This window comes from Cydia amplana, chromosome 19 (assembly GCF_948474715.1).
Source record: "Cydia amplana chromosome 19, ilCydAmpl1.1, whole genome shotgun sequence".
Taxonomy (NCBI): Eukaryota; Metazoa; Arthropoda; class Insecta; order Lepidoptera; family Tortricidae; genus Cydia; species Cydia amplana.
The window spans coordinates 7,478,327-7,494,193 of NC_086087.1; the positions used below are offsets into that span (position 1 = coordinate 7,478,327).

Consider the following 15,867-nt stretch of genomic DNA (forward strand, 5'->3'; position numbering starts at 1 on the left):
ATTTCGCAAATTGCGGGATCTCTCTTTTTAGGGTTCCGTACCCAAAGGGTAAAAACGGAACCCTATTACTAAGACTCCGCTGTCCGTCCGTCCGTCAGTCCGTCCGTCCGTCTGTCACCAGGCTGTATCTCACGAACCGTGATAGCTAGACAGTTGAAATTTTCACAGATGATGTATTTCTGTTGCCGCTATAACAACAAATACTAAAAACAGAATAAAATCAAGATTTAAGTGGGGCTCCCATATAACAAACGTGATTTTTGACCGAAGTTAAGCAACGTCGGGCGGGGTCAGTACTTGGATGGGTGACCGTTTTTTGCTTGTTTTTTTGTTGATGGTGCGGAACCCTCCGTGCGCGAGTCGGACTCGCACTTGGCCGGTTTTTTTACTCCAATGAAGGCGTAATTAGAGTGACAGAGAAAAATGCCCGCAATTTTACGAATTTCGATTTTCGCGGTTATAGCCCAGACATTGCCTGTCTACATAACTATTTTATTACAGACGGAAAACGTGTTCCCAGTGTTCTGGGCATTTGTGAGACGTGTGCGGAGCCGAAGCCAATATGTAGAGGGGGAGAGTAGACTTTATTCAATCATTTTTTTACTCATACATAATCTCTTTATCTTTAGTATGTATCGGGTTCAATTCGTCTGATCTATTTTAAAATATTCTTACTTATCAATCACACAATCAGATAAGATAATCTGTCCTCCATCCCCCCAATTATTGAAACATAGTCTGTCTTTGTATTAAAGATGTTCTGTGCATTTTGGTGGTAAAATTGTATTTATAATATTTTGAATTAAAAAAAAACTCGTTTCCATAAAAGTTTTAATTATTCATCAATGCATTTGTAAATTGAATTTTCGAGACTGTTCATTGCCAACTCCTTTGTTTAATTTCTCGACAAGTGAACGCTTTCAGGATAATTTGTTTTGAACCCAAGTTTATAAATATTCATTTCGCCACAAGAGTCCGCCATTTTTGACTGCAACTCATAATGTGGTCAATGAGCTGGTATGTTTTATTGCTTTGATCGCAGCCAACATGTATATTTATATTATGTATTTATTGCCGTGAACTGTGGTGACTTATAGTTGTAAGACCCCGCTGCCAAAAACCACTCCCATACAATCGAAGTTACTTTGTATTGCCAGTAGGGAATGTAAACCGGTTTTAATTGCATGGATAAACCGGTTATTAACCGGTTATTAATCATGTAAATAAAAAACCGATTTACATTCCCTAATTGCCAGATAATATATAATACCATACCTACCAGACAAATATATTTGTTTTGGAACTTCACCACACATTAAAGTATTGAAGTAAATTTTATTGTTTATAAGTTGAGGAGTCCACACATGTGAAAAAATACAAGTATTGAAGTGTATCATTATTTTGATCACACCGACTTGGGTGAGTGAGTAAGTGAGAACGGGGTGAGTAGGTTTCGCGGGGAGAGGTGGGTTATGAATGGGGAGAGAAAGTTTGAGAGGGGGGTGAGAAGGGATTTTAAGGCTACTGCTACAAAAATAATGTATTCTAATTTAAAATGGAGCTATAGTAATACGCATGATAAAAAAACGATCCAACAATCTTCCAAAATTACCTTTGTATGAAAACCCCTCTCACCCCAAATAGTGCCTCGTATACGGGGTGAGGTGGGTTTTCCTCTTTATCGTCAAAGTTATGAAATGGAACTACCCAAAATAAAAAATAAACTAAAATACAAACGTCTGGAACACTTATTATATATGTCACCGTAAAATTGTAAACACTCGTCATATTATAATCTCGCTAGTTACATTATAAACTGACGGTAGGGAGATTATAATCTAACCTAACCTAACCTACGTTAGATTATAAACTAACGGGTTCACAATCTTACGGTGTCATATACACCATTCAGTTTTCATATATAAAAATAAAATGTTATCGAGGTTTGAATTTCAGTTTTGACCCTACTCACCCCATTTTACGGTACTGGAATCAAAGACTCCACTTTGTACCAACTAACCGCAAACCTAATTTTACTTCTTGTCTACACTTCACTTCACATACATCCTTTTCTGATATTTCTGTCTCTTATTATAAACTTCAGCATTCTGACCATGTGTCACAAAGAGACGCAAGTTTTGTTCGGCAAAGTTGTGTCTTTGCGTTCAAAAACTTCTTTCCCTTTGTTATAGTTTAGTTTCTTACATTTTTTTGCTGCCACGATACTTGTGGCGAAAGTTGGCAGAAACCACTTCAAGGCTCCCCGGTAAGTAAATAAGATACGATATTGAGATTTTATTAAACTTGCTCTTTAAAGTTTTATTAAAGCGGAATTAATATCGACATTGGAAAATAGTTAATAAGTTTGATTAAATATTTCGAGAAAATTCTAGACTGAAAATGTGTTTTTGGTATTATCAGACACAATTTATACACAGATCACCAACCATTAGCATTAAAGAAGACTCGTCGGCGTCGCGGTTACTACATATTGGCTCTCTTATGTGAGAGCCGCTCACTATATATAAAGTTGCATCTATGTTGATTAGTCTGTATTCATGTAAATTATTTTTAGCTAGATAAATAGTGGATGAAATTAAGCTCAGGGTTTACAAGTAAAAAACTTAATAATGCAGTGTTTGTGAAAGGTAGATGAACTTGGGCTTAAATGAAACTAATAACCTACTCTAAAGCCAAACTATGTGTTACTTATAATCAAATCTACATAATAACTAAACTTGAATTTATATTACGAGAAATACATAGATAAGTAATTATTAATATACCTATTATTAGGTTTTTTTTTAAACGGTAGGTATTTCGATTTACCACGTGTGAGATAATCTGAAAGCTTTAAACAACCGATTTCTTAGAATAATTACCAAAAACATTATTTATTCCGTAAATATACCTGCTGATTAACTTTATTTTTGTAACATTTTACCATCTGAAAATCTGCATTATTTACAAATAGTTTTAGGTACTTACTTGTTTTTACTAGTCTGACGTTTACAGAATATAATGAAAATATTTAAATAAATGAACTCTAGCTTTAATTACTTAAAAATAAACCTTAAGTAAGTTAAAATAGCTACAATGCAGGCAGAACTATGCATGTTTTTCTACCTTATCTTCAGAACAAACTTAACTTTTCACCCAACCAAATCTTAAACTCGTCCAAATACTTGGTAAATCTCCGGCTTTTGTATGTGAGTTAATCCTAAGTCAAACGCAAAGTTACATTTGTAGAACTATGCCGATGCTACAAAAGAATTTTCTCGGGGCTAAGTCTATTCCTCTGGTCATTACTCTTTGTAACTGTTACATAAAGGATGTTAGGTCTCAGGGTAACATTGTTTTAAAACGAGGCTAATCCTTTGGACTAGGTTTAGTATGTATAACGTTGGTTTAATTATCTTGGGTATTAATGGGTATCTAAATCGAGACTGTGTTTATAGGGACTTTAAACTATTGTACGGTGACTAAATTTAAGTGTGACAAAAGCTGGTATAATACATAAAGTACAATTAACTGAGATTCACATTTTGTTCAAAGCCTATACCTACATAACATACGCGTTTAATGGGTTCATGAAAGTTCCTTAAACTTTGAAATAAAACGTTAAAAACTTCATAACACTCTTGGGATAATATAAAAAACAGAACCTTACTTTTTTTCATAAGTAAATATTTTAATAAACTCGAAAATGTTGATCATGTACTGGCAAGAAAATCCAATATGTAGTTGAAAAGTTAGTAAGTAACAATAACAACACGAATGCAGTGACGTCGAATGTGCAATATAAACAGTTATAACCGAAACGATATAACTAACTTGATTGTCGCGTTCAATATGTAGTCCTATTTCAAAATCATAAGGTTGTTTATTCAACAACGCTACACAAGATAAGAGATTGCGTGAACTACAATCGGCAACCATAAAGCGAGCTGTGCCGTGGAAAAATCGCTCATATTTTCTGCAGTGACAAACACGTTGTGTTGCTCAGATAACATTTTAAAATATTCGTTATAGCTTTTATCAACATGTTTTGGCACACGCAAGTTTGTTTAGTTTTTATTTTCATTGTTAACACTTGTTTTTGAGTGCTTCAATGTGCAAGTATAATTGTAGGTACCTACATGATATTTGGTACTATTTTCTGATTTACCCTAAACGGTAAGTACCTACTATTTTTAATATGAATGTCTGCGTGCAGATTTATTTTTACTGCATTGCTTTTTATACACGTATTTTTTTTGTAAATACTTTAATTGATATTAGAAAGGAAAACCAAAAACTAAAATTTTAAAGTATGAAACACTGATTTGTTTGCCTACTTTTTAAATAACGTTGTTGTATAATTTTTTTCCCACTTCTAAATTTTCTTGATATTTTGAGTAGTCTCGGGAATATTTTAGAATAAACCTAGTATGTAGTAGAATGTTCTAGAATCTTTCACGTAGGATATAATTATAACCGCGGTCTTGTTACATGGATTTAGTTAAAATCAAAAAAATGGACCAACAACATCTTTGAGCGATTTTCTTATACGAATACCAATTGGGATTGGGAACCAGTTCGAGGAAAACAGCAAATAAGATTAACACTGCTTTTGGCCCAAACACTACTACCGATCGCACAATACGCAACTGGTTCCAGCGCTTTAATGAAGGAGACACAAGTCTAAAAGACATTCCTCATAGTGGTCGCCCCGTCACTTTTGACGATGAAGCATTGCGGCGCGAGATTGAGTTGCATCCGGATTCCACCACCAGGTATTTAGAGAAAACTCTAAAATATCACCACAGTACCATAGATCGCCATCTGCAGTCAATGGGTTACCGTAAAGTTTTGTCAAGATGGAGGCCTCATGCTTTGACCGATGCTCAACGTGCATTACGTGTCAACATTTGTGAAAGTCTGCTACTGCGCCCCCAAAGAAAGAGCTTCCTGGAGTCGATCATCACTGGAGACGAGTCCTGGGTCTTGTACGAGAACGTTACACGAAAAGCCTTTTGGATGCCTCCCGATAAACGGCCACCAACACAGCCGAAAAGCAGTCTGCATGGCCAGAAAATTCTCCTGTCAGTTTTCTGGGATTCGCAAGGAGTGTTGTTGTGGGAGTTACTGGACGACCATCAGACTATCAATGCCGAAGCCTACGTGAATCAACTACAGAAGTTGACGAACGCAGTTAAAGGAAAAAGGCCAAAACGTCTCGAAGTATCATTGCTTCATGATAATGCAAGACCACACACGGCGAAAATTACTTGTAAATTTCTAGACGAGCTCGGTTGGACAACAATACCTCATCCACCTTATAGCCTTAATCTAGCACCTTCCGACTTCAGCAAACAGCATTTACTCTTCGGAAAAAGAAATTCGAAAATTCCGGCGACCTAAACAATGATCTTGCCAACTTCTTTGCCTCTCAGCCACTTTCATTCTGGACTAAGGGTATTGAAAATGTGCCTAGCAGATGGTTACATGTTCTAGATAATGATGGTGATTATATTGTCGATTAATTGTTTTAATAAATAATTATTACAACAATTTTAGTTTTATTTCAAAGAGTGTATACTGTATGTTCCGAAAATCGTTATTTCCTAATTGCAGTTAATACCATTCGCATTATTTCTCACTTTATATTTTTCTCGTAATCTTCCTTTCCCTATAGCAACTTTAGTCATTCGCATATTTTTCCATTCTATTTTTTTTTGAAAAACTTATTTTCCCGGTATGTTTTGTAACCATTCGCATTATTTTCCAACTTAAATAGACGGAGCCCCGCTTCGCGGGGCTCCTATTTCTGGGCGGTTTGCCCTTCGGGCATCTGAAGCTACCTAACGAACCTAACCTACTTACCTACCTACGCTTTTTTCCCCAAAGTGTAATGTTTTCACGGACGTCTCACTAAATCAATAGCTAGGTAGGTTAGGTTCGTTAGGTAGCTTCAGATGCCCGAAGGGCAAACCGCCCAGAAATAGGAGCCCCGCGAAGCGGGGCTCCGTCTAGTTAAGTTGCGAAGGAAATGTTTTTTGAAAAGAAACAGTCCGACGAACTCCAGATTTGATGGACACCCCAGCGTTTTTCATAGTTTGTTGTTGTTATGTCAGGCAGAAAATAAGCTACTAATAAATACATAGAATGGGTAAATATGAAAACGGTTCAAAAACATATCGAGAAAATAAGCTACTAATAAATACATAGAATGGGTAAATATGAGAATGATTATAATTGCTATTGATAAATGAAGCTTACGAGAAAAATAAAAAGTGGAAAAAAATGAGAATGGTATTAACTGCCATTTAGGAAACTACAGTATACACTCATTTCAAAGTGGGAAAATAATTATGCAACAACCTATATATTCTGTTTTTCGTAAAATATTCAATAAATTAACAATATAAAGGAAACTCAATGTATGACTGCATACCCTAAAGTCTATTTTTTTATTCCGTAGACTGAAATGACAGTTAATTGTATGAACATGAAATGTCATTTCATACTATTAACTGTCATTTCAGTCTACCGAATAAAAAAATAGACTTTACATTAATGCCACAAAACCTGTTAATATTACTTGACAGTTCTGTTAGTTGAAGTTATCTAGTACGTCATTTATATTGCAATTTTCATTCCACCACCCCATGCGACCCTTATTCTCAACACGCGACAGTTACATAGTGCCGAGCCGTCAGTGATGCACGGCGACATGTCGCGACAGGGGAGACAAGTGTCGGCGACACTACAATGTGTCGCGTCACTCGCCTGCATAATCTTTGCGAAGAGTAGTCAAATAACTGAACTACACACTTCATAGTGTTTGACAAACTAGATCTGAGAGGGGTTTTCTGTACTATGAAAAGGTAGTATATGAAACACGAATATCTTCATAAAAGCTAGAGTAGGTATTGGATTGATACACACAACAACATTTATCTTTAGATAATAATTATGTACGGCATGAACAGGAAGTTGACCGAAGAATAAAAATTGCTTGGAATAAGTTCTGGAGCCTAAAAGAAATTTTAAAAAGTAATATGGAAATGAAAGTAAAAAAACAAGTTATGGATATGTGCATTTTGCCTTCATTGACGTATGCTAGTGCTATCTGGGTGCTTACTACAAAAATAAAATCAAAAATAATTACATGTCAAAGAGCAATGCAGAGAAGCCTAACAAACATTAGAAGAGTGCAAAAAATACCGCACATAAATATAAGAGCAATAACAAAATTAATAGACGCTTTAAAGCATGCCAAAACGCAAAAATGGAGATGGACTGGACACGTTGCCAGGCTTTCCGACTCTCGATGGACCTTAACAGCTACTACCTGGAAGGGGCCCACAGGAAAACGCCGTAAAGGCAAACCAAATAGCCGCTGGGCGTTTGACATTAAGAAAATAGCCGGTATCAACTGGAAATATACTGCATTAAATAGGGAAACTTGGTAGTCCTTGGAGGAGGCCTTCACCCGATGAGGGGTTCTGGTCCGTCACGATAAAAAAGAGACTAACTATATCAGTGTAAATAGCTAAATAAAATGTAAGCTTTTTTCGACATAATTAATCATAATTTTTACATAGAAACAATGCAATGTAATATTAAAACTAACTAGCTAAGATTACAAAATTGATGTACCTTCTTACATTTTTTTTCCAATGACTAGAAATAAAGGCTTTTTTATTTATTTATTTATTAATAATTATGTAGGTGGAGGTGATTAACTTCGAACTTCGTGTATTTCAAGCGAACCACATTCGACGTGTTGCCTCCCTGTCACACGTACGAATTTATAAGTGCGGCAGAGAGGCAACACGTCGAACGTGGCTCGCAGTAGGCCCTCCTCAGGGCTATAACCGCGAAAATCGAAGTTCGTAATTGCGGGCATTTTTCTCTGTCACTCTCATTACGTCTTGATGCGAATAAAAGAGAAAGATCCCCGCAATTTGCGAATTTCGGTTTTGGCGGTAGGCCCCCTGTTCACTCACCGATTACCTAGATTTCCAAAGCACTTAGCGAAATATAAGGAAAACCCTACAGACTTGTTTACTCTCGATAGTGACGTAATCCAATTGATGTAGAACATTAAAATATCTTTATAAGCGACTGAACGGTGATTCCATACGAATAAAGATATGATGATGACGGATTTAGGACCGAAAACGAAAAAAAAATGCCCAGAAACTCTTTTAGAGGTGAATCAAACAATGCTTGCCACTAATATTACTAAAACAATAGCAAAACCAGTTCCCGCGTTTCCAAGCGTAAACGTAGTAAAATAGCGAGTGGTGCTCATATTTAATGCTATCCATTTAAAGACAGTTTGTGTAAGTCTTAGAATAACTATCATAGTTCATTGTTTTAATGTGGATTTAATATTCATTTTATAATTGTTGATGTAAAATTCAAGCCGAGTTCGAGTTTGCGATAATTAAATTTCAAGCATCTCGAAACTTATCGAGCCACTTAAGCACATACCACAAATAGGCCCGAATACGGGTTTCCATTTTACCTGCGCAATATTGAATACCTGCCTAAAATAACTTCAGTTCAATCTATCACGATTTGTTGTCTGAGGGGGACGTTATACATAGGTATATTTCTTAAATTAGTCAAAACAAAAGATAACACAAACGTCTGGTAATGTTTTACTATGTCAGCAAAAACAAGAAAAGAATTTTTTAAACGTCTGGCTCGGATCTAAAAAACCGGCCAAGTGCGAGTCGGACTCGCGCACGGAGGGTTCCGCACCATCAACAAAAAACAAGCAAAAAAAACGGTCACCCATCCAAGTACTGACCCCGCCCGACGTTGCTTAACTTCGGTCAAAAATCACGTTTGTTGTATGGGAGCCCCACTTAAATCTTTATTTTATTCTGTTTTTAGTATTTGTTGTTATAGCGGCAACAGAAATGCATAGATAGTGGCAAAATCATTTCCTACGCAGATGACACTGCCCTACTTTTTTCCGCAAAGTCAACAAACGAGGCCTACGAGTACGCTCAACGCGGATTTGATGCTGTAACTAACTGGCTAAAACTGCATCTACTAACACTGAACTCCGACAAAACGAATTTTATAAGATTTTCCATGCGGAAAACAGATCCGGTCGCACATAACCTCAAACTTTACGCACATATTAACTGTAAGGAAAACTCGAATAATCTCTGCTCATGTCAATCTCTAGCTATTACTGACAAAATCAAGTATTTGGGAGGAATGATAGACGAAACCCTCTCTTTTAAATATCACATTGAAGCATTGTGCAATAGAGTTCGAAAGTTAATGTTTACATTTAAAAAACTTCGTTCAATCGCTGATTCAAATTTAATCAAACAAGTATACTTTGCGCTATGTCAATCGATACTAACTTACTGCATCTCGTCTTGGGGAGCTCAAAGAGCCTTATTAAAGGTAGCCACTTCCCGCCCATTCCTATACCCTACTGACCTCCTTTATAAATCATGTGAAGTACTAACTGTTCGTCAATTATATATATTAAGCACAGTACTAAAGCAGCACGCCAGAACTCCTTTCAACACTGATTATAGAAATAAAAGGCGCAAAGATATTACATGCATGCAAACCGTACAAAGAAAATACGTATTTTCATCTAGATTCTTTGTCTTTTTGGGCCCATTTTTGTACAACAGGTTAAATGCAACACTAGACTTATACCCACTTAGCTTGTTGCAAGAATACTCTACGACGCGCCTTTCAAAAAATGACGTACGATGATACAGAGAACTTACTAATAGTCGTAAAATGATTACCTACTGCCTACTGTATTCTGATATTTAATACTTAAGAACCTACTTTTTTGTTTAGGTAATAAGACTTATATTGTGTACTACTTATAGTTTATAATTAAGTGAATAATTAATAAATAGTTAATATTGTCCTTCGCTGCCTGAAACACAGGGAATCCTAGTTCAGGCATTTGTAAATCACTTGTCTTTATAAATTCTTAGTCTTTAAGAGCAACCACTGTACTATACTTTTCTCAATAAATTATTTGTATTTGTTTGTATTTGTATCATCTGTGAAAATTTCAACTGTCTAGCTATCACGGTTCGTGAGATACAGCCTGGTGACAGACAGACGGACGGACGGACGGACAGCGGAGTCTTAGTAATAGGGTCCCGTTTTTACCCTTTGGGTACGGAACCCTAAAAATCAGACAATTTTCCCAAAAAAGTACGTCTTCCTTTGTTCAAACTGCTGATTTTAACTGACTAAAAACGCTGATTATTACAGATTTCTAAAATGGAAGCTACAGCAAGGAATCAATTAATAACATTTCACCCCGACACACTACACGCTGTGAAAACAGCTTGTAAATTGGAAAGCCCGGGAAGGATGGATGAAGCAGTCGATTTACTCCAAGACTGGATATCGGAGCAGACACATTTTATCAAGAAAATATACCGTGAGTTATGTTGTGAGTTCACAAAATATTAGAATTAAATTATATTCATATTCATATTCCTTTATTCATAAAATTACAAACTTTACATGTCAAAAATGTATACTTATAATTAGTCAATTACAATTCATTAATATAATATGAATATAAAAAAAATTAAAAAAAAAATATTAAATCATTATTATTATATTCTGACATGTTATAAAAGATAATGACATGTGATAAGATGTAATGATATGTGTAACATGTGTTAATAATGTAATAATTATAACGAACCACTGACATTCTTGATGTGGGTCGAGGTGTATGAGTTAATTTATTTATTTTTCCTGCTTATTTATAAATAAATTATGGTGCATACCATAATTTCTATTCTTTGTAATTTTGTAGTTTTTTTCCTCGACTTTTTCTAAAATAAACAAAAATACTGTTTAAAAAAATTATCAACTTGCATTCAAGACCAGTGATTTTGATATTATTTGGGAGCGCTGTGACCCCGTAGTTCCGGGTCCAAGTTAGTAACTCCTAGGATTGACTAGTCAGGGATTCAATACGTTTAACTAAGAGCACTAGTCAATACCGAACTTGACCAAGCAAACTTAGGAGTGCCTCAAGTTTCAGAATTGGTCTACAACTTAAAATAAGTCATGTTCTGCTACATATTAAAATGTTAATATAGTTTTGAGAATTACTTGAAGGTTCCAGGAAATAAGAATTAGGTAGTCAACTTTGCTACACTAAAACATGAATCAACATTTTGTTGCAGCTCCAAGTTATTTAGAAGCGATATTAATTTCAACTAAAGGTTCAGTAGAAAAAGCTAAGAGACGAATTGAGAACATGTGTACAATGAGGACGTTTTCACCACAATTTTTTGACAAGACCGACGCAAAAAACGACTTAATGGAATTGCATGACATCATGTTAGTATCTTCTACCTAACGTAAGAATTTACTTACCTACTTACATATACAAAAAACCCGCCAAGTGCGAGTCGGAATCGCGCACGGAGGGTTCCGCACCATCAACAAAAAATAGAGCAAAACAAGCAAAAAAACGGTCACCCATCCAAGTACTGACCCCGCCCGACGTAGCTTAACTTCGGTCAAAAATCACGTTTGTTGTATGGGAGCCCCACTTAAATCTTTATTTTATTCTGTTTTTAGTATTTTGTTCTTATAGCGGCAACAGAAATACATCATCTGTGGAAATTTCAACTGTCTAGCTATCACGGTTCGTGAGATACAGCCTGGTGACAGACGGACGGACGGACGGACGGACGGACGGATGGACGGATGGACGGACGGACGGACGGACGGACGGACAGCGGAGTCTTAGTAATAGGGTCCCGTTTTTACCCTTTGGGTACGGAACACTAAAAACTAAACGATGCTTGTGCTTGTGTTGTGCTGTAAAAACTAAACGATGCTTGTGATAGGATCAATCCCAAAAAACGTGATTATAAATATTTAATACTTTTTGGCCAATTAAAACTTGAGGTTTTTCTAAGAGACTTCAAAACAATCTAAATAATAAAATGTATGTAAACCACAAAATAATATGTATAATGATAGACAAGTAAAAGTCTACTATGACTAGGGTTGGGAATCAGGTCTTTTTAGGGTAAAAACCGGGACCCTATTACTAAGACTCCGCTGTCCGTCCGTCCGTCCGTCTGTCACCAGGCTGTATCTCACGAAGCGTGATAGCTAGACAGTTGAAATTTTCACAGATTATGTATTTCTGTTGCCGCTATAACAACAAATACTAAAAACAGAATAAAATAAAGATTTAAGTGGGGCTCCCATACAACAAACGTGATTTTTGACCGAAGTTAAGCAACGTCGGGCGGGGTCAGTACTTGGATGGGTGACCGTTTTTTTGCTTGTTTTGCTCTATTTTCTGTTGATGGTGCGGAACCCTCCCTGCGCGAGTCCGACTCGCACTTGGCCGGTTTTTATTTGTATATTTATGTAATTAATTCTGTTTTCTTCTTCAGAAAAACGATAAATTTACCGAAGCTAACGGAGGATCACTATAGAATTTCTTTGGTCAAGCTAACGGGCAAACCGTTTCCGCTACATTATAGTCATTTGGATTTCTTTAAGTTTACTATAATTGTACGTACCTATACTAAGAATATATTTATCGTTTCATTAACTCGGAAATACTTGCTTTTTATCTTCCTACGCGTAAAAAATCAATTTGCAAAAGCCCATCTGCTGCTGTAACGTTGCATCAGTATGCTGCGGCAGTCGCAATTGGAATGTGGGAAATTTTAGTTCAAGTTGTACACTATAGCTTTTTTAAATAAATATTTTCCATTAAGTACATCTCATATTTTTCAGTTAGCTGAATATATAAAACTACACGACTATTGCCAAGGATTTATAATCATTATGGACCATAGAGATGCAAGTGTCATGGATTTTGTGACAAAAACTAATCTTTATGAGTTACAAAACGTTTTATCACTTTTAACGGTACGTAAAAATATTGATTCAATACCTTATAATGTGTAAAAATAAGAGAATATCATTTGTAAGTTATTATTTACTAATTTTAAATTTTAAGCCTTTTTATATTCAGGTAACAAACGGGTATTTTGTAATTTTCTAAAGTAAGCGATTCTTACGGCTCAACCACGACATTGCGCGACCGGCGGCGGTGAGCGACAACCATAGGTGGTAACGAAAGGTCCGATAGCTGTATCTCGCTCCAACCTATGGTTGCCGCCACCGGTCGCGCAATGTCGATGCCGAGCCGTTATGTAGAAACCACTGTACAAATATTTCTTTTCCAGGAAGGTTACGGAATCCGAATGAAAGGCCTCCACATCCTCTCTCCTTCTAAGGTCATCGATACGCTAGTAGCCATCTTTAAACAGGTGTTTAGCGCGAAATTGGCAGCGCGCATTCATGTTCATAAAACAATTGATACTATGTATGAATTTGTGCCAAAATCTTTGTTGCCTGAGGATTTTGGAGGTGATGAAAGGTCAATCTCGACATTACAAGGTAAGATGTATCTAATGTTGTAACGTAGGTATCGACATAAATTTAACCATTGCAATAACTTTGAATGTTGGAACAAATTCATACCTATAGTATAGGTAGGCAATTAAAGTAAAAGGCACTGATTATAATTAAGACGACATAAGTTGAATACATGATTATAATGATACTGCGTCCATTTGTGTGTGTGTAAGCGTATTGTTTAAGTTCTATAGATACCGATTTGTTTTAAATTCCATATTCGTTTTGTTCATTTTGTACCCAATAATCGGACTTCATATTATACTAAACGACACAAAAAACAACCTACTACCTAAACTTCATATTGTATAAAGAAGCCTACGCCTACCTTACCCAATCATCATCATCTTCCTCGCGTTATCCCGGCATATTGCCACGGCTCATGGGAACCTGGGGTCCGCTTGACAACTAATCCCAAGAATTGACATAGGCACTAATTTTTACGAAAGCGACTGCCATCTGACCTTCCAACCCAGGGGGGAATCTAATAGGCCTTATTAGGGATTAGTCCGCTTTCCTCACGATGTTTTCCTTCATCGAAAAGCGACTGGTAAATATCAAATGATATTTCGTACGTAAGTTCCGAAAAACTCATTGGTACCAGCCGGGGTTTGAACCCGCGACCTCCGGATTGAAAGTCGCACGCTCTTACCGCTAGGCCACCAGCGCTTCTACTAACCTTACCCAATATTTTTGTTAAATTTACGAGTATTTTACAATCATCGAGTTATTCGTATTATTTCAGACGAATGGCTACAAGAGCTGTCGACCGAAGACCATATTAATTACATGAGAATGATGCGAGAAGCACGCACCGACGAGAAACTCAGGCTCACAGATCAGTTCGATGAGAACATGGGTCTCTCTGGAACTTTTCGGGCACTAGCTTTTGATTAGCAACTGTTTTATTTGTAACAGATATTGTACTATACAAGTAGTTATAGATGCGCCACCGAGCGGTCGAGGGTAAGAGAAAGAATATACATTTATAAAATTTATATTACACAATTTAACCGAATTGCATGTTCAAGAAAAATAATAGGTGTCAAGTACTCATAAGTGTTAATACAAAATTAAAAAAACGGTGGGGTTTTATTATTTAAATTACCCAATAACTAATTGTTGCCAGTCAACTGAAAAAATGAACTCAACCAAATGTCACTCAGAAGAATAATCAGTTCTCCCCTACAGATTCCCCTTAAGCCCTGAAGTTGCAGATAACATATATATTAGATACGCTACATACTTAAAAAAGAAATAAATAAAGAATTATAAATAATCCTTCCTGTGCCATAAATTTGTGTTTTGTACAATAAAGAGTTTATACATACATACATACATTATATTATGTATCGCAGGTTTGGCAACTTTTCCACGGCCATTATGCTAATAGGTATGTATATTGTTGTTACCCAACGAGTCTTTTTAATCTCAAAGGAATAATGATTTTTCAAATTAGTAAGCATTACAATAACAAATACCTACATATGTACTTAAACGAAAATAAATGAAAATATTGACAAGTATATCACCATCAGGCTATAATGAGGATCGTGATGTCTTATTCTTGCAAAACAGATTCTTCTATAGGCATGTCCGTAATTTTATTGGTCCAGTGGGCTGCATTTTAGCAGTTGTGTGCACATTAATTTGGAAGACTCATCACAGAAGTACTTGAATCATCCAGAAACTAACAATCTGCTCAGTAGACTACTTAGAGATAGCACCTTTTCGGCTTCTAAAGTCATAAAATTTTCGAACAGCGTAATTTTTTGATCATTTCTCCCTGCGCTGTGCAAAAGTAATTGATGATCATACTGGTGAATTTAACCGTTTTTGTTTTAAAGTGATATATCTGTTAGAACCTCCCTACGGTTCTTTAATCTATGTCAGAACAGTCGGACCCCACTTCCATCCGCGTTTGTCGCATAATTGGTTTCGAAAATTCCCGGAATTTCCGACGAGAATTGATGGATTGTTTCCTGCAAGTTTGTCTTTGGCAAATTGTTAATTATGGTAATGCCGGGCAGACATTAAATTCATTTATGAAAGGATAAAATCGTGGGTACCTGATTAATATACAAATTGTATTGTGGTGGCGTCTTAATGGACCCGGAGGGCAATTCTCGAGCGAGTTGTATTAATTTTGACTTCACGCGTTCTTGAAAAAAAAGGGTTTTATTTAGTAGACAATTTTTCAAAAAAGAAAATCTTCTTTGTTCAATTTTTTTAAAGATTTTTTTATTTGTGTAGAAACCAATTTATCCATTATTTTCCAAAACCGAACGATAATGGATAATTGTGGTTTGTAAATTTATAATTTTGGGTTCTAAAATAGGTTTTGCTTTACCAAAGGGCACTACACATTTTTGTCGTACATCATATCTGTGGCTCTAATAA

General features: G+C 36.1%; 2 protein-coding genes across 2 annotated transcripts in view; one reads left to right on the plus strand and one right to left on the minus strand.

The window, feature by feature from the left end:
* The window catches only part of LOC134656886 (TWiK family of potassium channels protein 9-like), a 69,078-nt gene that overhangs the window by 31,455 nt on the left and 21,756 nt on the right, over positions 1-15,867 (minus strand). The window lies entirely within an intron of this gene.
* On the plus strand, positions 3,953-14,378 carry LOC134656925 (uncharacterized). Its single transcript, XM_063512478.1, has 7 exons — positions 3,953-4,176; positions 10,264-10,435; positions 11,199-11,355; positions 12,432-12,552; positions 12,781-12,915; positions 13,236-13,449; positions 14,213-14,378. Exons 2-7 carry the CDS (start codon positions 10,273-10,275, stop codon positions 14,362-14,364), a joined length of 942 nt encoding a protein of 313 aa, XP_063368548.1. The 5' UTR covers positions 3,953-4,176; positions 10,264-10,272; the 3' UTR covers positions 14,365-14,378.